The sequence below is a fragment of the Diceros bicornis genome, chromosome 35, assembly GCF_020826845.1.
Source record: "Diceros bicornis minor isolate mBicDic1 chromosome 35, mDicBic1.mat.cur, whole genome shotgun sequence".
Lineage (NCBI taxonomy): Eukaryota > Metazoa > Chordata > Mammalia > Perissodactyla > Rhinocerotidae > Diceros > Diceros bicornis.
Genome location: NC_080774.1, coordinates 31,736,905 through 31,757,221, shown reverse-complemented (window position 1 = coordinate 31,757,221; position 20,317 = coordinate 31,736,905). Strand labels below are relative to the sequence as shown.

The window sequence follows — 20,317 nt, the reverse complement described above, 5'->3', positions numbered from 1 at the left end:
CTCGACATGTCCAGGTGCAGGCCAGACTCCAGCCCCCTGCTGGAGCTGCTGCAGAACACTAGGGGCTCCACCACAGAGCTGGCCAACAGCAGGGACGTGGCCTCAACCTGTCCATCCTTGCTCGGGCAAGACTGTGGCCCGGGGTAGAGAGGAGTGGGGCAGGCGGGTCAGCGGCACCTCAGGCCTTGTGTGAGGACTTGCTCCACGTGTGTCCTTGCTCTCCGTCCTGCGAGATCATGAGTGCCACAGTCGAGCATTTGGCAGCACTGGGCACGTGCTCCGATACCCCCGGGCTCCCCACCAACCGAGAGGGTTGGTGGGAAGTATGGGTGGGGAGGTCGAGAATTAGAACAGCCACTGACGGGGACCCGAGGGGAGGGTGGAGGCTGTAAACAGGGACTCGGGGGGTCCAGTGGAGACTGTCCTCACCCTCTTCCCCTGATCAGGCGACCTGGCCTCCACATGCGAGCACTGCTGGGTGCGGGGGAGAAGCAGAGCACTCTGGGAGCACCCCTGGAAGGCTGGAACCTAGGTCTAAACCCAGACCAGTCACACAGCCTGCTGAGCCTCAGTTCCTCCCTTGTCAGGTGGTGGTAAGAAATCAGGGAGGTACTAGATGCCGTGCCCAGATGCACTGTCCTGTTCAGCACCTCCCGTTGAGCCCCTGTTGTGGCTTCCAGGGCTCACACCCCAGCGATAGGGATGGTGGGAGGACAGGGCGGGGCATGGGACCCCTGAGGAAGATGGAGGGAGGCACGTGCCCCCCTGGATGGGAGGAGTGGGCGACTCCGTGGCCCCTTCCCCCACACACGCCAGCAGAGCTGTGGCCGGGCTGTGGTGTCTGTGGGGCCTGGCGCTGCATGCCGTGGCTGGAGGTCAGCACGCATGTTTCTGAGTGCTCGTCTTCCCATGTGTGCCCAGGACTGGTGTCAGGGCGAGGCTGTGTGCAGTCTGTCCTTAACTGTGGTTAAGGACTGAGGCCACCAGACTCCCTCACAGCTGTGGTGGGGCCTCATTTGTGAATGAGACCTGGGCTGGCCATCCTTCCCCAGTGGTTGCTGGAGACTGCAGCCACTCCACGCAGCAGCCCAGCGGGTCCTGACCACCCCCAGGCCATCAGTGAAGCATGTAAATCTGAGTCCAAAATGGACCCCATGCTGTCACTTCTCCCTCTGTCACCACCCCGTCCAGGTCATTCCCTCCCCTAGAGGCTGCAGGTGCCTCCTCACTGGCTCTCCGACACTCCCACACTCCTTCCCCTGCAGCCCATTCTCCACGTGGTGCAGCCCGAGCCAGAGCCCCTCGGGAGGCGGTACTCCTGCCCCAGATCTCCAGTGGCTTCCCAACACATCACCTGAGACTAGAGCTCAGAGACCCAGCCCCAGCCACCATCCACTGTTTCCCTTGCCCTCGGCCCTGCCCACGGCTGCCTGATGGGACACGCATCCCTTTTGCCTTTGATCCCTTTGTCCAGCCCCGTTGTGTTCTGGTGCTTCTCATCATTTAGACACATGTACGGTGCTATCGTCAGTCTCTCTTATGTGTGTAAGCTCAGTGAGGACAGGGCCGTTGACATTTTGTCCTCAGCTTGTCTCGCCAACACTCAGAAACGGCCTGTTGAGCAGGAAGGAGTGTGCTCAGCACCTGGGGAAGGGCGTGTGGCCTCTGCAGAGCGTAGCTGTGCCCTCCCTGGGCACGTAGAGCACTGCTCTTGCTTACTTTCTTAGAAATGCTGATCCTGGACAGAAGATGTCTTCCTTGCTCACCGACAGTCGTGGGCGTTTGCACACAGCAGCAGTTCAAGGCCTGCAGCTCCTGAAGGAAGGCTCCTGGTCACCCAACACAGATGAGCCAGGGGGAGGCCAGGCATTCTCTGTATCCGAGGAGACGAGGCCCCCGTGACACCAGGAGGGCACCTGACAGGGCTGTCTTACTGAAACATTTTTCCTGGCCCATGATTTGCTTCTCTCCTTTGATGTCACAGTATTCTTGCTTTTGAGCTGTTTCTTTCTGCCATCTATCCCAAGATAGATGCACTGTCCAGTGCAGGGAATTGGGAAGCGAGTGTGCCTTGTCCACATGGTTGGCCTAGCGGTGGAGGGCCATGGCCGCCTCGTAGTTCTGAGCCCCTGGGGGTCACGACCTCCCTTGCTAAGAGTGGCAAGTTTCCTTCCTCTCCTTGTAACAGATGGCAACAGCCTGTTCGACTCCATGGCCAGTGGGATGCGTCTGATTGTTAGCTGCATCTCCTCCTTCCTCATCCTGTCGCTGCTGCTTTTCATGGTCCACCGGCTGCGCCAGAGGCGCCGGGAACGCATCGAGTCCCTCATTGGAGCAAATCGTGAGTGCTTCAGCCCCTGCCTGTGATGCTGCAGTGGAGGCCCTGCCCCGGGCTGTGTCCCTTTGCAGGGGGCACAGGAAGCAGGAGGTGGGCAGGGAGGAAGGAGAGGACTTGGATGGAAGGTGCCCCGGGGTGTCCCTTCTCACATGCTCCTGGTGTGGGGCACTGGAGGAGCTGGCCTCGAGACCTGAAATCAGAGACCATAGACACGTGGAGGGAGGGGTGCACCCACACTGCCAGCTGCCCCTCTGAGCGAAGGGCAGCTGCTGTGTGTTCAGACAGTGATATTACCTTTCCCACAGCCTGGGCCGTGAGTGTGGGCCGCCTGCCGGGAGGCGACCTGCCAAAGAAGGAGCAGATGCCCGTGGCCATTAGGCGGTGTAGAGAGTGTGGCTCACCTCCTCAGCCCAAGTTCTCTGCAGTAGCCTGTGCCCTGAGAGAGCTTCTGAAATCCCCCCTGGTCTCAATGAGCAAGCTGGGGCTCCCTGGTCCTGTGTGGGGAGGGGCAGGATAGGTGCAGACAGGCAGGGGAGGGTTCAGAATCGAGGTGGCAAGAATGACGAAGGACCACGCCAGCTGCGTCTAGGGGCCCCGATCCCTCCCAGGGCTCCCAGGTCAGGTGTGAAGGCCCCACGTCACTGTGGGCCAGCAAGGTTCTTCCCAAGACCCTCTTCCGTTCTTACCGAGCTGCAGGGTGAGCAGAACTCCGAGGCCATCGTGGGTTAGACACCCAGAAACACATTAGAGCTGGCGGGGTGTGGTGAGGGCTGGGGCTCAGTGGGCAGACCTGAGACCGGGCAGCAGGAGAGGCAGGCCTTAGTGATGGGCTGCATGTGCGTGAAGGGCAGAGAGGCACTGTATCCGAGGAGGGGGACTGGGCCAGAGATTCAGAGAAAGTCAGGGCGCTCGGGTGGGTGTGCTGAATGTGGGCTACAGGTGGGCGCTGGGCACAGGAGCATGACAGTCAGAATGTCTGGCACCCTGGGCCTGGGGGTGGCAGATCCAGCCTCAGGAGGGTGGGTAGCTCAGGAGCCAAGCAGCGTGTCTCCAAGTGACACGGCTCTGTTGCTCGTTTCTGCTTTGATTGCCCAGTGCACCATTTCAACCTTGGCCGGAGGATCCCTGGCTTTGATTACGGCCCGGATGGGTTTGGCACAGGCCTCACGCCGCTGCATCTTTCTGATGATGGAGAAGGCGGGACTTTCCACTTCCACGACCCTCCACCTCCCTACACTGCATACAAGTACCCGGACATTGACCAGCCTGATGACCCGCCACCACCCTATGAGGCCTCCATCAACCCCGACAGCGTGTTCTACGACCCTGCAGGTGCTTCCCCCAACCCCGGCCCGCCGGGAGAAGGAGCAGCACATCACCAGCCATCCAGCATGTGGAGCCAGAGGCCTAGTGGTCCTCCCCAGTCCACAGGACTGTGAACCCCCAGTTCTTTCTGGCCATCTGCTCTCTCTGTGGTTTTCCCTTTATGGTGGAAACACTTGGTGAGCAGGCTCTTCCCAGGATTGCAGGTGCAGGCGACCGCTGACAGTGGTCACCCTGCCCTTTGCCTTTCTCCCAAGAGCACGTGTGAGGGAGAAGCCCTTGGGGTACCCTCAGCTGGGCTCTGTGGAGAGCTAGAAACCAGGAGCTGGGAGTTGTGGGGACGAGGCTGGCCCAGAGCCTCCCAGCTGGAGCTGCAGGGGCCAGGCGCTCCCAGAGCCAACTACAGGGCTGTAAAGACACATGTGCCCATGTCACCATCATGACATTCTCTCGTGTGGGGAGGCGGCTCTGTGAAGTGGGAGGAAAGCGCTGGTTCTGTGATGTTCATCTGATACTGCGGGCTGTGTGGCACAGGAGTGCCAGGTGCCTCACCCATTGTCTGGCTGTCCCTGTCCCTGGCGTGCAGTGCGGGTGTCACATCCTGTCTCCCTGTGCGTTATGCCCTCTAACACACACGCACACGCGTGCGCACACACACACCCCTGCTGTGTGATCGTGGGCAGTGCCCGCCCCAGGGTGGCTGGCCCCTTCCATGCCCACACTCCTCAGCAGAACGGGCGTTGTGAGGGCAGCACTGCTGTCCTCTTGGTCGTGCTTGTTCGTTTGGTCAGCTCGTACGGCTCCTGTGTGGTCTTCAGGGGTGGAAAAGACTTGGATTTGACCCTGTACTCAGGACACAGGTTGTCACAATGTGTAGTCAGGACACTGGGGTAGAACGAGCTTCCTGATAGGGATGCCACTGGGGGCAACGGGTCCCAGATGCCTCCATGGACCAGGCTGCAGGGGAGCAAATGCTCCCCAGGGCAGGGCAGGGCAGCTGGGGCCTTGGGGGTGGCCAGGGGAGGGGCACTCCTGGGTCCGCACGCTTTCAGAGAGAGCTTTCAGAGAGAGCTTTCAGAGAGAGCCGGTGGTGATAGGGAGCAAGCAGGCAGCCCGAAGGGAATGGGCTGCCACAGGCCTCCCTCAGACCAGAGCTTTCTGCAGATCCCTCTTGTTTGCAGGGCTGCCGGCTCTGGCCCTGTCTCCCACATTCTCATGCCCGTATTCCAGCCACAGCTCCTGGTCTGGGGGCTGCGCACACTGCTGACCTGTCCTCCCTGAGCCCAGTAACTCCCCGACATCACCTGAGCCCTGCTTCGACCCCCACCGAGTCTGAGAGGCTGTGTCCCCTTCCCTCTCTTTGTTCTGGCGACTCTGTCAAAGCGTGTCTTCCCGCAGCAGACACTGTGGTTTGCTTATGGCTGCCTCCCTGCACCTTGTGCTGTGGCAGCCCACCACAGTGGGATGGTGAGGGGTGAGCCCATCCCCCCGGCCCCCACAGCAGGAGGACTTTCCCCCGGTGTTGTCCAGCCCACCCTTTTCCGCCGTGCCAGGCTCACTGCCGTGCTGACACCCTCTGTCTCCTCCTGCAGATGACGATGCCTTTGAGGCAGTGGAGGCCGGCCCGCCGAGCCCAGGGGATGGTGGTGGTGAAGGTGCCTCGCCCCGGCGCCTGGAACAGCCTCTGCCCGCCGCGGGGGCCTCTCTGGCAGACCTGGAAGACTCAGGCGACAGCAGCAGTGCCCTGCTCGTGCCCCCCGACCCCACCCAGAGTGGGAGCACCCCAGCCACAGAGTCCCTGCCAGGGGGTGGCCGCCACAGCCGCAGTTCCCTCAATACCATGGTGTAGAGGACAGCCTGGCCCTTGGCCCTGATGGGCAGGGAGCACCTGTTTGCTGTCGAGACTCGAGGGGCCCCTGAGTGAGCCTGGACCCAGCTGCACTGTGCACGCTCACTGACGGCGTGCATGTGGAGAACATGCTGCCTCCCAAAGGAGCGAGCACCTGCACCCGGTCTCCTTGAGGGCTTCAAAAACACGTATAGCTTTGGGTCACTGTCTTTTTCTTTTTAAGTGGCAGAAGAATGACAAAGTTTGTTCAAACTACATGTTTCACAAGTAGGGAACAAAAAAGGCTCTGTGGGCCTGGGTGGGGGCCCAGCCACACTCAGCTTTCCCAGCTTTGGTGGGCTTGCTGGCTGCAGCATGCCATCCAGAGGAGCCTGCCACCTGGCCACCAAGTCCAGGGCTGCTTCAGTCACCTCACGGGCCGCTGCTCTGAAGGGGCGCTTCTGGGCGCGGGGTGTGGACTTTCAGTACCATCAGGGCAGGCGGCCTTGGAGGTTGCTCCGGGGGCTGCTCTCGGGATGACCTTCCACAGGTCCAGCTGTGAACATTGGGGATGACCCTGCCACAGGCCGGGGGCTGGCCTGGGGCTCTAGTGCCGGAGGCCCTGGGAAGGGGAGCTTGAAGGAGGTTGAACTCTCCACTCCAACTTTCCAACTGGGCTCTGCAAAGCCCAGTTCTGTGCCAGGAGGCCCTGGCCCCACCCTGTGAGTTTTCTCCCCAGCATTACTGTGCATGGCTCCCCCAGGAGGTGGCTCTGGACCTGGGCCAAGGCCCTTGTCCATGCATGAGTGTCCTGGCCCTGGATCCTCCACTGGGGCTTGGGGGCAAAGCCAGCTCCTGTCTGCTACCCTCTGGGGCAGCCACTGTTGAATCTGCCCCTGGGCCTGGCCTGCCCCATCCCACCTTATTTGTGCCATAAAGGGTTGTTTCTCTGGGGGGAGGGGTGGCTGAAATTAGTGTCCTGGGCTGTGTCTATCTCTTGAAAGTCCACTTTTTGCACACCACCACCACCACTGGAGCCAAGTGCCCGGTGGCTGCATGCCACCTTCCCGTCCTCAGCAGCACAGGGTGCTGGGTGCCCTGCCCGGGGGCGTTTTGACCAAGGGACCCTGACGCCTGCTCCTCGGCAGTGGTCTTGTCTCCTGACACAGGGCTTTTAGCATTTCTGACGTTTGGAGATTAAGCGGGTTCTGTGCGATTTTTAGCACATCCATATCTTTTCTACATTGACTGTCTGGATCTTTTCTTTTTTGTGTGTGCGTGTGTTTGTATGTGTATGTATATGTCCAAGTGTTTGCAGGTGGTGGCGGTACACAGGAACTTGGACGTGGGGCCCCACCTTCACAGGCCAGCCGTGGCATCTTGGGCAGCTCCAAGGCATGACCGGGTCCACGCCTCTGCCCCTCAGCTGAGAGCGCGGAGCCCTGCCCACCCTCGCAGACCAGCATGCAGCGAGGGGAGCATTGGCGTGAAGTGGGTGCTTCTGTGGTGCTTCATGGTGACAGACCTCAGCGGCACAGTCCAGTTCTGGTCATGTTCTCACACTCTCCAGTTGAAACTCTGTTTTGTTCTTCCATTATGGAATGAGATTCCTGAGTTGCCCCACAGACCTGACTTTCGTCCCCAGAGCTGACCGGAGGTGTGAGTTTTGTCATTGAACTGCCTGTCCCTGGGCTTGGCCTGCAGGAGCCAGAGTGCTAGAGGCAGGCCTCACGCAGGCGGGCTGTGTGCCGAGCAGGCCTGCGTGCCCCTTGCCGAAGGGCTGATACTTCTTTGAGAACGGTGTCCTGGGCACATGTGCTCACACTGGCTGAGGAAGACAAAGCAGGAAGCATGTCGTGCCTCCAGCATGCGCTAGGCGCAGGCCTTGTTGCTGGGCAAGAGTCCTGAGTTGCCTGCTTGGGAGTGATCACCCCAATGGAGCCCCACAGGGGCCTGGCCCCCAACAGCTCAGGGTCCCTCCCAGCCCCGGTGTTTCTGGCCCAGGCCTCAACACTGTGTGGACAGGACAGGACAGCTGGCATGTGCTGTGTGGGACTGGGGAACTTCCTTTTGGGACTGAAGGACTGCCAAGGGGGTTAGTCAGGCATGCAGGAGGGGTGACCTGAAGCAGACCATGGGGATTGCAGAAGGTGGGCCTGCTTCTGGACTGGCCAGGGTTCTGTCCAACAGTGCTCAGCTTAGGCGCCAGGGTGCTCAGTCTTCTGACATCCTTGGGCTGTGCAGAAGGCCTGTGTGCTGCCCGCTGCGTCTCTAGGAGTTGGTGCCCCAGGAGCTGAGCTCCCCTGGAGGACGGTTGTGAGGGGAGCAGGGGGAGGGCTGGGGTCTGCCCGGCTGTCTGCAGCCTCTGTCCAGTCGCCGCCCTTTGTAAGATCTGGTTGTGCTTCATGGTCCAATTAAGAATCCCGAGGCCAGCCCTAGCTGAGACTCCTGTGCTCCTGTGGGAGATGGCCCCCCAGCCCCATGCACACTGGGCCCCTGGAGGGACAGGCCAGGCTCTTGGGGGGCCCCTTCCCTTGGGGCCTGAGCTGTCTGGCGGAGGTGGAAGTCAATATATACATTGTCTCAACGCCTGTTCTTTATGTTTTCCTTTCACTAAGGGTTTTTAGTTTGGGTTTATTTTTGGTTGGGTTGGCACTAATCCTTTCTTAAGATGCTGTGAGAACCATTTCATCCAAATGCCAAATAAATTTGTGTTCTGGAAGAGGCGTGGTCAGTCCTTGGTGTGACCTAAACTGGGGTGGGAGGCTCTGGCCAAGTTGGGGCTGATGCACAGGTGCAGAGATGGGTGGACGGAGGAGTTGGGTCATCTGTGGAAGCCAAGGGCAGGCACGGGGCTCCGAGACCCCACTGTCCCTTCAGTTCCCCAGCAATGATCCTTTCAGTAATTGTCCAGCTTGTGACTTTGGGGACTCAACCTCGGGTAGGTCCTTGTGCTCACCTTCCTAACCCCCCATCCTGGTTGTCGGCCCGGCTGTTGGAGCCCGGCAGCCGGATGGCTGAGGGGTCAGGGTTAGGAAAGGAACCAGTGAGTCCCTCAGCCAGGATAGAAGTTTTGAGGAAGTGGCCCCTCGTTCCTGAACACATTGCAGGGCAGAGGGTGATCTTGAGCTCTCTGGGTGCCGTCAGCACCGTGGACAGCGCCCGATCCCCCTGCTGCGGGGAAGGGGCCACCTCCCTTCCCCAAAATGGGAAGACCCCGGGCCTCTGGGGATTGGAGAGAGGCTCCAGGTGCAGAGCTCTTCTCCCTACCTCTGGTGCCCTCAACCCGCCGGCCCAGTTGTGTTTACACTTGGGAGCACACTGGCGCCCAGGTGCGGAGCTCTTTCCAGACAGTGTCGCTTTCTCTCCTGGCCACACCAAGAGGCAGAGAAATCAGAGCCCCACTTTGCAGGAGAGCGAACTGAGACTCGGGCCAGAGTCTGGAGTCTATTGGACACTAGAGCCTCTGGAGCTGCTGCGGAAGCCGAGTCCCCACCTGGGCCTGGTGGGGCGGTGGAGACGGGCTCCAGCTTCCTGGAGACCCATTGGTGAGATGGTCCCCCAAAGAAGGGTGGGCCCAGAGCAGGGATCCATCTTGTCCCAGGTCCGTGGGGGCATGCCAGTAGAAGGGAGTCTGTGGTCTTTGGGGGGGGGGGTCCCAGGCCCACAGCGAAGGGGAGAAATGCCCTCCCATGCCCTCGCACCTCAGACCCGCAAGTCAAGGGCTCTGGGATCCAAGATATGCTCCCCCTTGAACTTCCATCCTTGCTGGTGGCCTTGGCATGTCATTCCTGGCCCCCAGCCTCCATTTCCTCATCTTTAAATGGGTATAATAATAGTCCCCCTGCAAGGATTAATTGAGGGATCTGTGTAAAGCATTTAGCTGCCATAAATGCTGGCGATTGTTGCTGGCACGCAGCCACGGCCCTGGGGTCAGAGAGTGCCTGGTGAGCTCAGAACTCCATCTTCCCTGCTGGTGGCCCTGCCTGGGCGCCCCACCACCACTCCACCCTCCCAAGCGGCCGGCTCCTGATCCCACAGGACTTAGCCACGCCCCAGCCCACCCCACTAATAAATACACAGCCACCTTGCCCTGCCGCCCTCTAGCACTTTCCAGTCCTCTGGAGTCGCAGCCACTGCCGCACCATGTGGTCTCAGTGCTTCGCACTCATGGTCTTTGCCCTCGAGCTCACCTTCCTCGTAATGCCGCTGGTGCTGCGCGCAGACTCCGAGGGTGAGCACCAGGACTCTGCCCCACTCCCCTCTGCCCCTTAGGCCCTGCTACTGGGTGGGGGGTTCTTTGGGGAGGGAGTTACTGGGGTTGGGGTGACAGGAGAGCAGGGTCTGCGCTGGCTTCCACTGGCCTAAGCCTTGCCCTCCCATTCTTGGACCCTGGTTGGGATGGTGCAGGGCGAGGGCCCAGATGGGCCGTCCTTCAGCTCGGTCTTTTCCCACTGTCCACAGGCGCCTGGTGCTATGACTCCCAGGACCCAAAGTGTGGTGAGGACAGAGTGTCGTGTGAGGCTGTGTGGACTGGTCTGTGTCCTGTCACTAGACAGCCTGCTGCTAATGTGGCCAAAAGGCTGTCTGCACGTGGCTCTCCTGTGGTCTCTGTGGGTTTCTGTTGGTAGTCCTGGGCCACAGTGCCTGGGCACAAGGCAGCATGCGTGTGTGTGCGGGTCCATGGCTGCTGTGATCTTGCTGTGTGTGCCAAGCTGCTCGTATCAGGAGAGGCCTGTAAGCCTGTCAGTGTGGCCACCCACATGTGAGCACGTGGTGGAAATCCCCAGTGTGGCTGCGTGACCGTGTGCCAGGAGACCCTTCCACCCTCATTCCCGGTAGGGCAGATGCCTGCAGGTGACTGTGTGTCAGAGTGTGGCCTAGGTGAGGAGCCTGTGTGAGAGTGTTGCAAACATGTGGCCGGGCCAAGTTGGAGGGAGGTGGCAGTTGTGACCTGTCCGTACGGATGGAGAGGGAAGCTCGGCTGTTCTCTGGGTATGTGTGGGAGGGAGAGGCCACCTTCCTCTGTGCACCCCCACGTTGCCTCCCTGACCACCGTCTACAGACCCCAGGCCTTGTTCCCTCAGGCCCCTCCCACTGGAAGGAGATAGCCCCTGCCTGTGGGGGCCCAGCCCAGTCCCCCATCAACATTGACCTTCACCTGGTCCAGCGGGACCCCACCCTCGGACCCTTCGTCTTCCATGGCTATGACTCAGCACCTCCAGGCCCATGGACCCTGAAGAATGATGGCCATACAGGTCAGCACCCTGGGGTCGGGAGCCCCCACAGATAGCTGCAGGAACCTCCTGCGTGGGGTGGGAATTCCCATACACACACAGGGATCAGGATCCCCCTAGGAGATGAGACACCATACAGGGATCAAAGACTCCCCACAGGGGTCAGGAGCCCCCTATCAATAGCGATCAGCCATTGACCCCGAGGATCAGGAATCAGGACATACCTACGAGTCAGAACTCCCCACAGCACCAGGATGCCCCGGGAGTAGGCACAACTGCCACAATCACACATAGCTGCGGTGGGTCAGGACTCCAGGCCCAGGAGGGCCGCGCGCTCCCCTGCTGTGCAGGGTGGGGGTTTCCTCTGCAGTCTGCAGAGCCCTGCCCCACTGACCAGCAGAAGGGCCTAGAGTGTATCCTGGTTCCACAGAGGGCCAGCTGGGGAGCAGACCGGCCTGAGGGGGACCTTTGCTCGCACCCTGTGCCCTAATGGCACAAGGACGAGTAGATGGGGAGAAAGAAAAGGGTGTCATGTGCTTCTTCACCCTCAGTGCTACTCCACGTGGACACTGGCCCGCAGAGCCGCCTGGAGTTGCAGGGTGCTGGGCTGCCACTGCCTGCCTACCGCGCACTACAGCTGCACTTCCACTGGGGGGGCCCTGGGCGAGCAGGCTCAGAGCACAGCCTGGATGGGCAGCGCCACCCCATGGAGGTGGGCTCCAGCATGGGGTTGGGTGGCGGGAGTGCCCCAGGGAGGGCAGGGGGAGCATGTTGGGGGCAGCTGGGTACCTCCCATGGTCTGTGCCTCCCCAGATGCATGTGGTCCACATGAACACACGGTACCGGAGCATGACGGAGGCTCGAGGTCACCCTGATGGGCTGGCAGTGCTGGCTGTGTTGTTGGCGGTGAGGGAGGGGCCCTGTGACTCCTCACAGCGAGGGAGGCGAGGGCTGTGTGACTCTGTGTGCTTCCCAGAAAGAGAGTCCATTGGGGTCTGCAGAGGGGGCAGAGTAGGACTGCAGAGTTTGTGGTGGAGTGGGAGGTCTATAAGGTTTATGAGATTTAAAGGGTTCTGTGGGAGGCTGGAGCCAGTGGGAGGTAGTTGATCTGCAGGGTCAGTGGGAGGGACGCTCCCCCAGCAGATCTACCAGATCCCCCCACGGGGAGCCTACCCTCCTCCCACTTAGAGGCTCCTCCAGACGCCCTCCGAGTTCTCCCTTTGGAGACCCCCACTCAGAGCTCCTCTCACTTGGAGCCCCCTCCCCAGGAGAAGGACTCGGACAACGCCAACTTCTCCGCCCTCGTGTCGGGCCTGAAGAACGTGTCTGCGCACGGTGAGGAGCGCCAGGTCGCGCCTGGGCTGGGAGTGCTGGGGCCCGGGCGTCTGGGCACGCGGAGGCCGGTTCCAATCCCGCCTCCCCACCCCTCACCACCTACCCCCGCCCAGGGGTCTCGGTGGATCTGGCGTCCACCTTCCCGCTGGCCTCGCTGCTGCCGGGCGCCTCCGGCCTCTCGCGCTACTACCGCTACTCGGGATCGCTGACCACGCCCGGCTGCGACCCCGCCGTGCTCTGGACCGTCTTCGAGGACGCGGTGCCCATCGGGCGCGCGCAGGTGGGGCTGCGCCTTCCCTGGGAGGGGCTGCCCGCCGCCCGCCCGCCGCGTCTTGACCGTCTCTGCCCCGCACCCTCAGGTGGCCCAGTTCCAGACGGTGCCCCGGGCCGGGCCCCCGGGCTCGCATCCCGCGCCGCTCACGGAGAACTTCCGCCCGCAGCAGCCTCTCGGGGGGCGCAGGGTCTCTGCCTCCCCTGGCGCCTCCGTCCGCGCGGCAGCCCCACCCCTCGCACCCACCCTGGCCCGCGTGCGCGGGGCTCTGCTGGGCCTGTGGTTCAGCCTCTGGCTCCGGCAGGGCCCCTAGGATCCCGACACGACCCTGCTCCCGCAATAAACGATACACGGAGTGAGCTTGGCCTCATGTAGCTGGGGGTCGGGTTGGGGGTGGGGGGTGGCTGGGGCCCACTGCCTCTCCCACGGAAGCGGGATTCCTGCCCTAACCCCACCGAGGCCTCAGTGTGCCTGTCCATACAACCAGGACTCCCCTGACTGACCCTCATCCATAACCCCAGACCTCCCTGGATCCTTCTCAGGCGGAGAAGGCACCCCCACTACCAACCTTCACGGTATGTCTGAATCCCCCGGCAAGACGGAAGGAGAAAAGCTAGCAGGCCTTAGAAGCGCCACCTGCTAAAGCCTAAGATTACACATTTTATTCTAAAAACGACAGACCCTGGGACACTGTGTGTGTGGTTAAATGACGCCCCCAGCTGACTTCCTCCGAGGCCAGGAGGTGAGAAGCCGCTGGTTCCAGGCTCCGCTGCAGGCTGTGCTGTGCCGGGCCAGTGGGTCCTGGTGACAGGAACAGCCAGTGAAGGGCTGTCTGTCCAAGGTGAAACTGCGCCCAAGTGACACCCTGGGAAGTCAGGCTGTGTAGGGTGACACTTTCTGGAGAGACATTGGTGTCCAGGTGACTGCCTGTGGTGAGGCCAAGTGAAGGGATAAGTGTCCTTGGTATCACTGTCCAAAGCAAAGCTAAGAGTCCAAGGATACACTGACTAGATGCAGCTGTGTCCAGGCAACGCTGTCCGGTCGGAGGATGAGTCCCACGGAGTAGAGTGAAGCTGCCGCCAGTCGGGCTGCTGTCCAGCTGATGCCCTGTCTAATGCGGTTGCATATCCATCCGGTTAACACTGTCCCAGCAGCCACGTGTCCCAGGCATCTGTTGCTTGGCGTGCCGGTCACACTCTATCCCAGTGCATGAAGTCCCTGCCTCCTCCCCAGACCCTTAAGGGGAAAAAAAAAACCTGGACCACCCCCGCCACTCCCCTTCCACTCCTCCCCCGCAACCCCCCGCAGAGGAGTCGTGCCGGCCCGGACCCTTGGGCTCTCCCTCTGCCCTCCCGGAGGCTGACATAACCCTAGCCCAGGCCCTCCCCCAGCTTTAATGCCAAAACAGCCTCCACCAGCCCGCGCTCAGTCTCCAGCGGGGATCGCCGGCTGCGCGGAGCCATCCGCACTTCGCAGACGCGATCCCGGCGGTCCCAGCCCGCGCTGTCCTGCCGCCTGCACCCCAACACCGGAGCACCAACTGGCGCGTCCGAGGACTCTTTTCTCTCCGAGCCACGCTCCACGCGGGAGCGGATCTGTCCATTTGCCCCTCCAGCCGGCGGCGGCCCCTCCAGCACCCCGCCCCAGGCCCGCTCGGCGCGGCCGGCTCAGTCCCCGCCGCCCTGCTGGGCCCCAGGCGGCACCGGCGTCTTCTTCAGGTTCTTCTGGGCCGCGGCCCGGTTGGTGCCGCCGTCGGCGGGACCGTCCGGGACGTCAGCGGCGGGCCTCGCGACCGCGGCCAGGGCGTTCACGGTGCCGAGCGCCCGCAGCAGAGCAGGGCCGCGGGGGGCCCGGGGGGCGGCGCGGGGCTCGCGGCGGGGGGGCGGCGGGGGCGGCAGCAGCGCGCGCAGGGCGTCCAGCTCGGCCCGCAGCTCCGCGCGCAGCGCCTCGAGCCCCGCGCCCAGCTCGGCGCGCACGGCCGCCAGGCCCTCCTGCAGCCGCCGCTCGCTCACCTCCAGGACGCCCGCCGGGTAGGTGGCCCCTCCGCGCGGCTCCCCGCACACCGAGCACACTGAATCGCGGCCGCGCGCGTCCGCCCGCTCCCCGGCCGCCGCCCCCGCGCGCTCCACCGGCCGCAGCAGCCGGGGCGCGTCGGCCCGCGCCGCCGCCTCGGCCCGGAGCTGGCCCCGCAGGCGAGCCAGGCGGCCCAGGGCGCGGGCTTCTTCAGGGCCCGGCCCGTTGGGCTGTGGCGCGGGGTCCCGCCGACTGCCCACAGCACGCCTCAGGGCCTCGCTGGCGCCATATGCGCTGCGCGCCTGCGCCCACTGGCGTCCGCGCTCCGCCGCCATCCGCGCCGCCACCGCCGCTGCCACCAGCGCCAGGCCTGGCCGGCAGACCCAGCCTGCAGCCTAGCGACCGCTGGGCCCGAGCGACGCGCTGTGGAGAGGGCCCCCGGGACCGCTGTGGGAACGACCGAGGCCTTGGGGGATCCGGCCTGGGGCCCGGGGAACCCCTGCAGGGCCGAAACCAGGGCGAGTGGGGCCCCGGGGGACCCCGGGAAGGCGATGCCAGCAGGTTTGAGTGTGTTGGACTCTCCCGCGGGGACCGCGCTGTCGTGGCCACCAAGGAGGGGCTTGGACCGGCTTCTGGGCAGAGGTGACAGGACGTGGAGCTACTGCTGCAGAAGCCCAGGCGCCCAGACCAGCGTCAGGAACCTAGCTTACCTTCTCTACTGGAAGCTCCTGCCCCATCACAGTCAGGGTAAGACAGGCAGCCCTCCTCACTGGCTAGTGCCCCCTTCGTCCATACCATAGTTCAGGCCGCTATTATCTCCCCACTCTGACCCCTACAGTCCACACACAGCTTCATGAGTCCATCCTTGTTATGGGCGCCTCCCCCACGCATTTCTGTTCCTCCATTCAAGCTCTTCAGGGGGCTCGGTTGCTCTCCCAGATGTCCCTGCCCTCAGGAGGCCGCCGCAGGTCCCAGCCCATCTCACGCTGTCTGTGTCCTGGCCATGTTTTCTTTTACCTCCTCTAAACCTGTTTTCACCCCTCTGGGCCTTTGCTTAGGCTGTGTGTGCCCCTAGAATGACCCCCCAATTGCCTGGCGGCTCCCACTCATCCCACTTTTGCAGCGCAGCCTTCCTTGGCCACCCCCCCACCAGGTAGCTCAGGCCCCTCCCCACAGCACCCCTCGTAGTCATGTTTAAATGGCTCTGTGTTCTATGTCCCCCTCCATCCGCAGTAGTGTGGCCAGCACAGGGCCAGGTCACCTGGTACTCAGTGGTGCTAAATATGCTGGGTATTGGATGAAGAAGCAGATGGGTGAATGAGTCTGGGGCTGAGGGTCCTGAGGGGGGACCACCAACCCTGGCCAGCCCATGCAACTTCTCGGCCTAGCATTCCAGGCCTCATGGCCATCCGTGCTGGCTTTCCTGTCCCTGCCACCTTTTCACCTTCTGTGGGAGCCCCTCACTACTGCGCCCCGTTCTTTCTCACCCCGGTGCCTTGCATGTGCAATACTGCCCATGCCTATCACAGGGCCGTGGGCAGTGTGCCGTGGGTCCCTACGCAGCATGTTGTTCTCACTGCAGCCTAGGGGCTACTTAGGACTCTGGGTGCCCTGGGGCCTCCCCAGCAGATTGTGTGGAGGGAGGGCCTGTCATGCATCTGGGCTGAGCTGGGAGGGGAGATGGAAAGACAGCCACTGGGACCTGTGTCTCCAGGGCCCACAGGGGCCTAGCCTCTGTGCAGTTCTGTGTGTGTGTGTGTGCGATTGGGGGTGCTGTCGACCCTGTTCTTGGGCAGCCCTGGTCCCAGGCCACCGTAAAGAGGCTGGAGTCCCCTCTGTTTGTTCCTTCGTTCATTCACTCATTTGTTCCTTGCAGCCTGTCTTTCTGGAAGGTGCAGGGGAGGTGAGAATTTAGCTCACTGTCAACCCCTCAGACCTGCGCCCCCCCCAATCCCTGCTGAGTCGCCTGGCCTGCTGGGACCTCCAGCATCTGGCTCTGCTGATCCCTAGAGCCTCGTTAATCATGCCCCTGTCCCTCCCCCGGTAATTAAAATACTGCTGAGAAAAGAGCCCTGGCTTCCTTGCTCAGGCGTGCTGGAGTCAAGCTGTGTGACGTGGCCCTCTGAGCCTCACCTGTGAAATGAAGGAGCTCCTCGGGTCCCCAGGAGGGGACAGCAGCGAGGCCAGAAGGGTGGGAGAGGCCACGGGCAAAACTCCAGACTTGCCGACCAGCAGGTGTGGGTGAGAGCCGGGAGGGGTGAGGGTGGGCGGCCAGGGCAGCGGCAGTCTGGGCAGACGGAGGCTGTGAGTTTTGTCATCTCTGACTGTTGAGGCTGATGGAGGGGATGTGAGATGAACAGAGCCTTTGCAGTGGAGTTCAGGTTCCTGCAGGGGCTGCAGATGTGAGGTCACGGCTTGTGGTAGAGGGTCCCAAAGCTGTGGGCATGGAGAAGACGGATTGCACAGGAACAAGCGCCAAGCGGGAGAGGAGGCCCTGGGAACCCCAGTGGGTCCTGAGGAGGGCTGCAGAGGTATTGGTGAGGGGGGAACAGGCAGGTGTGGTCAACACGACCCTGGGCCCCTGAGATCAAGTGCAGTCAGGGTCGAGAAGTAGGTTGCGGTGACCCTGGCCCAAGCTTCATCGGTGGGGGGCCTGGGCAGAAGCTGAGGACTGGAAGTGGAGAGATGGCTTGGGGAGCCCTGGCCGAGGCTGGCTGGTCAGAGCAGAGGTGGGTGTAGTCCCCTCAGAAGGGATGGGCCAAGAAGCAGGGACAGAGCTGGGGTGGCTGGGGGGCCTACACAAAGGCCTGCTTTCTGGTTCTTCCTGGAAGCTCCTCACAGCCCAGCCTGCCCCGCGGCTCCCTGCACAGAGTTGCTGGATGGGGCCCAGTGCAGGGCCCAGCTCCTTCCCTGTCCCATGCCCCTTCTATGTGCCCAGGGCCAGCGGCTGGCATGCTGGGGGTGGGGAGGCCACTAGCTCCTGGGGCTGTCCCCAACCCACCTCTGTGCATTCAGGGGGGCCTTTCCATGCAGGCAGAGTGGGCAGTTTGCGACCTTGCCACTCATTAACAGTGCGGGGCCTCAGCAGGGCCGGGAGGAGACAAAACCCTGGGTCTCTGGGTGCAGGGGGGCAGTTACTCCATGTGACTTAACTGTTGTCACTCTTACATTCTGTTGCTGTTAAACTGTGGCAGCCACCTGGAGAGGAGGTTTCATTTTCCAGATCCTGAGGGCAGGTGGGAGCCAGTAGAGAGTTCAGGGGCAGGGCCAGGCCGGCTTTGCACACTGGAGGGGCTCTGATGGCCTCTGAGGGGAGAGGGGAGCAGCCTTGTGACTGTAGCCTCAAGGTCATCAGGGGAGCATCTGGAAACGTAGATCCCCAGGTACCCCCTGACCCCACGAGGTAGACTGGGGTGTGGGTGCTTGAGGGCGCGGTGGTGTTCATCTTCTTCTGCAGCTGTCTGCCCACGGAGTTTGGGCCCCTCTGGTTCTCAGTGAAGTAGGGCATGTGGAGATGCAGGTGGAGGTCCCTGAAGCTGGGTGGGCAATACATTCTTGGCGGGCTCAGAGGGTCTGTGTGGGGAAGGGGCACACCAGGCAGGGCCTGAGGGGTGAGCTGGACAGGACCTCTGAGCAGGCCACAGATTCTCAGAGCTGCCTCCAGAGGGGGGTGGGGACCCCTGGGGGGAGCGGGGAATATGGTCTGCCCTGAGCAATCCAGCTGCCCTGGTAGTGTAGGGTTAGTCTTGGAGCTGGTCCTGGAAGGGTGGTGTGGGCCAAGGGTCGGTGGAGGGGTGGGGGTGCTGCTCTCTGTTCTGGTCACGGACCCTGGCCCTCGGCTCAGACTCCAGAACATATGGCGCCTGCCCATCCTCCTCTCCAGCTGTGCTGCTCACTCTGGGAGCCGGACCGGCTGGGCCTTTGGAGGGTGAGCAAGATAGGCCGGCTTGCTGGTGCCTAGACCCTGCGCCCTGGGCTCTTAGGAAGGGAAGGTTTTGGTGTGTTTTGGCCCCCAAAGTGTAGGCCACATAGTGGGGCCTCCATAGACTAAGCTGGCAGGTCTGGCTTGGGCAATTGCTCAGGACACAGCTGGGCTAGTCCGTCCTGCCTCATGGACCTCTGGTGGTCCTTGTTGCCTTGCCTCAGTTTCCTCGCCTGTCAAAGCTCAGGATGAGTCTGTGCTGGCCAGGAGATGGTGAGGGCAGCAGAGGTGACAGAGGCTGGGGGGGCGTGCAGCAGCCAGGTTTGTCTATTCTGGGAGGCCCTGCCACCCAGACCCCTGAGCTGCAGGTGGCCCTCATTTAAAGAAGGGGCCACAGAGGGAAGGTGACTTGCTTGAGATCTCATTGCAGGGTCCAGGGCTTCCTGTGGGGGCTGGACACCTTGGCCCTGGAACTGTGGCTTGGCCTCTTGGCAGATCTGGCTACCCAGGTGTTCCCTGGGAACTGGCCTGGGGCAGATGGCTCTGGTTGGGGGGGCAACTCATTACCCGGTAATGACTTTGTCTGACCTCTGTAATGAGCTCATTACCTGATAATGATCTTGTTTGCCTGGTCCTAGCATCAGCAGCCCTAGAATGTCTGGCCTGGGGTGGCTCTGACCAGTCTAGGCCGTGGCAGTCAGCCCCTCAACAGGCCCTAGATGGGGCGTCAGGCCCGCCAGCATCTGTGTGTGCCCTGAGGGCCCAGCCTCGGCTCCCAGTGGAACAATTCTGGGTTCCTGACTGAAGCCCCACAGCTGCAGAACCCTGGGCAGGTAAGCCCTTTAACCACTCTGTGCCTCACTGTCTCCCCAACAAAGGGGGCAAAAGAGGGTCTGCATGGAGCAGAGTGGAGAGCGCCGCCTCGGAGGGACACTTCCTGTCCACGCAGGGGTCCTTGGGGCTCCCCTTCTCCTGCCACCTGGGCGGGGGTCTCTATGTCAAGGCCATCCTCACCAGCATCGGCCCTTGGGGATGGACCTCATGCCCTCATTCCTGGTGAAGGGCGCTTAGAGGAGAGCGCACGGGTTGGGTTGGGCTAACCTGCCCCATCAAGATCCCCTCCACCTCCCTGTGAACAAAGGTCACTTCTCTGTCCTCATCTTCCATCTCTTAGCAGTACCAACACAGCTGGCATGCCCTTCTGGTGACCCCAGACTCTGGCACTTCTCACTCCCTTGCCGCCGCCTGGACTGAGCCACCATACCCCCGCCAGGCCTTGGGTTTCGCCCCTGCCCTCTCAGGGCGAGCCTGTTAGACCTAGGTCTGATTAGGACCCCCTCTGCCCGACGTTCTCCAAGGGTTCCCACCTCACTCCTGCAGAGCCTGGGGTCCTTCAAGCCCACACCACCCCGGGGTTTGGACCTGCTCCTCAGTGGCCTGCTTCCTCTTGCCCACCATGCCAGCAACTGCCCCCCCCCCGGGGCCTCTCCATGTCCTGCTCCCTCACCTCAAGTCACAGTTTACACACCCTCCTGGGAAGGTGTAAAGGGCAAAACTCAGTGTTTTCCTTTCTATGTAGGAAAAAACCCAGTTCTTCCCTACTATGTCTTTCTTCCCTGTGTTTTTCTTTCCCTTCACAGAGAAGATTTCACTTCTGACACTTCTGGTCACCAAATATGTGGAGATTTTTCCCCACACCAACAACGACACCAACAGAGTGTCGGAGAATTCGACTTGGTTCTGGCATTATCTGCCCGGAGATGGCAACAGACCCCACAGGTTAAGGGCTCAGTCCCACAAGACTGCCCGCCCTGGCTGTAGATCGGAGGTTCCCATGATCCCCTCCTTGGGTTCGGTTAATTTGCTTGAGTGGCTCACAGAACTCAAGGAAACTGTTATGTTGACCAATTTATTAAAGGATGCGATGAAGGATACAGATGAACGGCCAGATGAGCAGATACAAGGGGCGAGGTCTGGGAGGGTCCTGAGTGCAGGAGCTTCTGTCCCGTGGAATTGGAGTGTGTCACCCTCCCGATGTGTGGATGTGTTC

At 61.9% G+C, this 20,317-nt stretch overlaps 3 protein-coding genes across 7 annotated transcripts in view; 2 read left to right on the top strand and 1 right to left on the bottom strand.

Moving 5' to 3' along the window:
- DGCR2 (DiGeorge syndrome critical region gene 2) overlaps nucleotides 1-8,211 on the top strand; it is a 95,423-nt gene extending 87,212 nt beyond the window's left edge. For all 5 annotated transcript variants that reach the window (XM_058532133.1, XM_058532134.1, XM_058532131.1 and 2 more), the window contains 3 exons: nucleotides 2,189-2,341; nucleotides 3,434-3,670; nucleotides 5,254-8,211. In XM_058532133.1, the coding sequence (XP_058388116.1) occupies nucleotides 2,189-2,341; nucleotides 3,434-3,670; nucleotides 5,254-5,510 (647 nt within the window). In that variant the 3' untranslated portion in view covers nucleotides 5,511-8,211. The remainder of the gene's footprint in view (nucleotides 1-2,188; nucleotides 2,342-3,433; nucleotides 3,671-5,253) is intronic.
- Nucleotides 8,212-9,234: 1,023 nt separating this feature from the next.
- On the top strand, nucleotides 9,235-12,647 carry LOC131398676 (carbonic anhydrase 15-like). The gene is made up of 8 exons (XM_058532303.1): nucleotides 9,235-9,723; nucleotides 9,954-9,989; nucleotides 10,577-10,747; nucleotides 11,278-11,438; nucleotides 11,540-11,632; nucleotides 11,995-12,061; nucleotides 12,175-12,341; nucleotides 12,421-12,647. The coding sequence occupies exons 1-8, from the start codon at nucleotides 9,636-9,638 to the stop codon at nucleotides 12,643-12,645; spliced, it is 1,008 nt and encodes a 335-aa protein (XP_058388286.1). The 5' UTR covers nucleotides 9,235-9,635; the 3' UTR covers nucleotides 12,646-12,647.
- A 1,352-nt stretch (nucleotides 12,648-13,999) lies between these two features.
- On the bottom strand, nucleotides 14,000-17,853 carry LOC131398628 (protein FAM246A-like). The gene is made up of 2 exons (XM_058532260.1): nucleotides 17,733-17,853; nucleotides 14,000-14,715 (listed from the first exon to the last, which is right to left on the bottom strand). The coding sequence occupies exons 1-2, from the start codon at nucleotides 17,851-17,853 to the stop codon at nucleotides 14,000-14,002; spliced, it is 837 nt and encodes a 278-aa protein (XP_058388243.1).
- Between the last annotated feature and the right edge of the window lie 2,464 nt (nucleotides 17,854-20,317).

Bases quoted from the DNA above. Each gene is read 5' to 3' on its own strand.
- LOC131398676 (XM_058532303.1), top strand. From the start codon at position 9,636: ATGTGGTCTCAGTGCTTCGCACTCATGGTCTTTGCCCTCGAGCTCACC. The intron at 9,724-9,953 runs GTGAGCACCAGG...CACTGTCCACAG, and splicing joins GCTGCGCGCAGACTCCGAGG to GCGCCTGGTGCTATGACTCC. The intron at 11,633-11,994 runs GTGAGGGAGGGG...CCCCCTCCCCAG, and splicing joins TGCTGGCTGTGTTGTTGGCG to GAGAAGGACTCGGACAACGC.
- LOC131398628 (XM_058532260.1), bottom strand. From the start codon at position 17,853: ATGCCCTACTTCACTGAGAACCAGAGGGGCCCAAACTCCGTGGGCAGA. The intron at 14,716-17,732 runs GTACCTGGGGAT...TCTGCCGGCCAG, and splicing joins CTACCTCGTGGGGTCAGGGG to GCCTGGCGCTGGTGGCAGCG.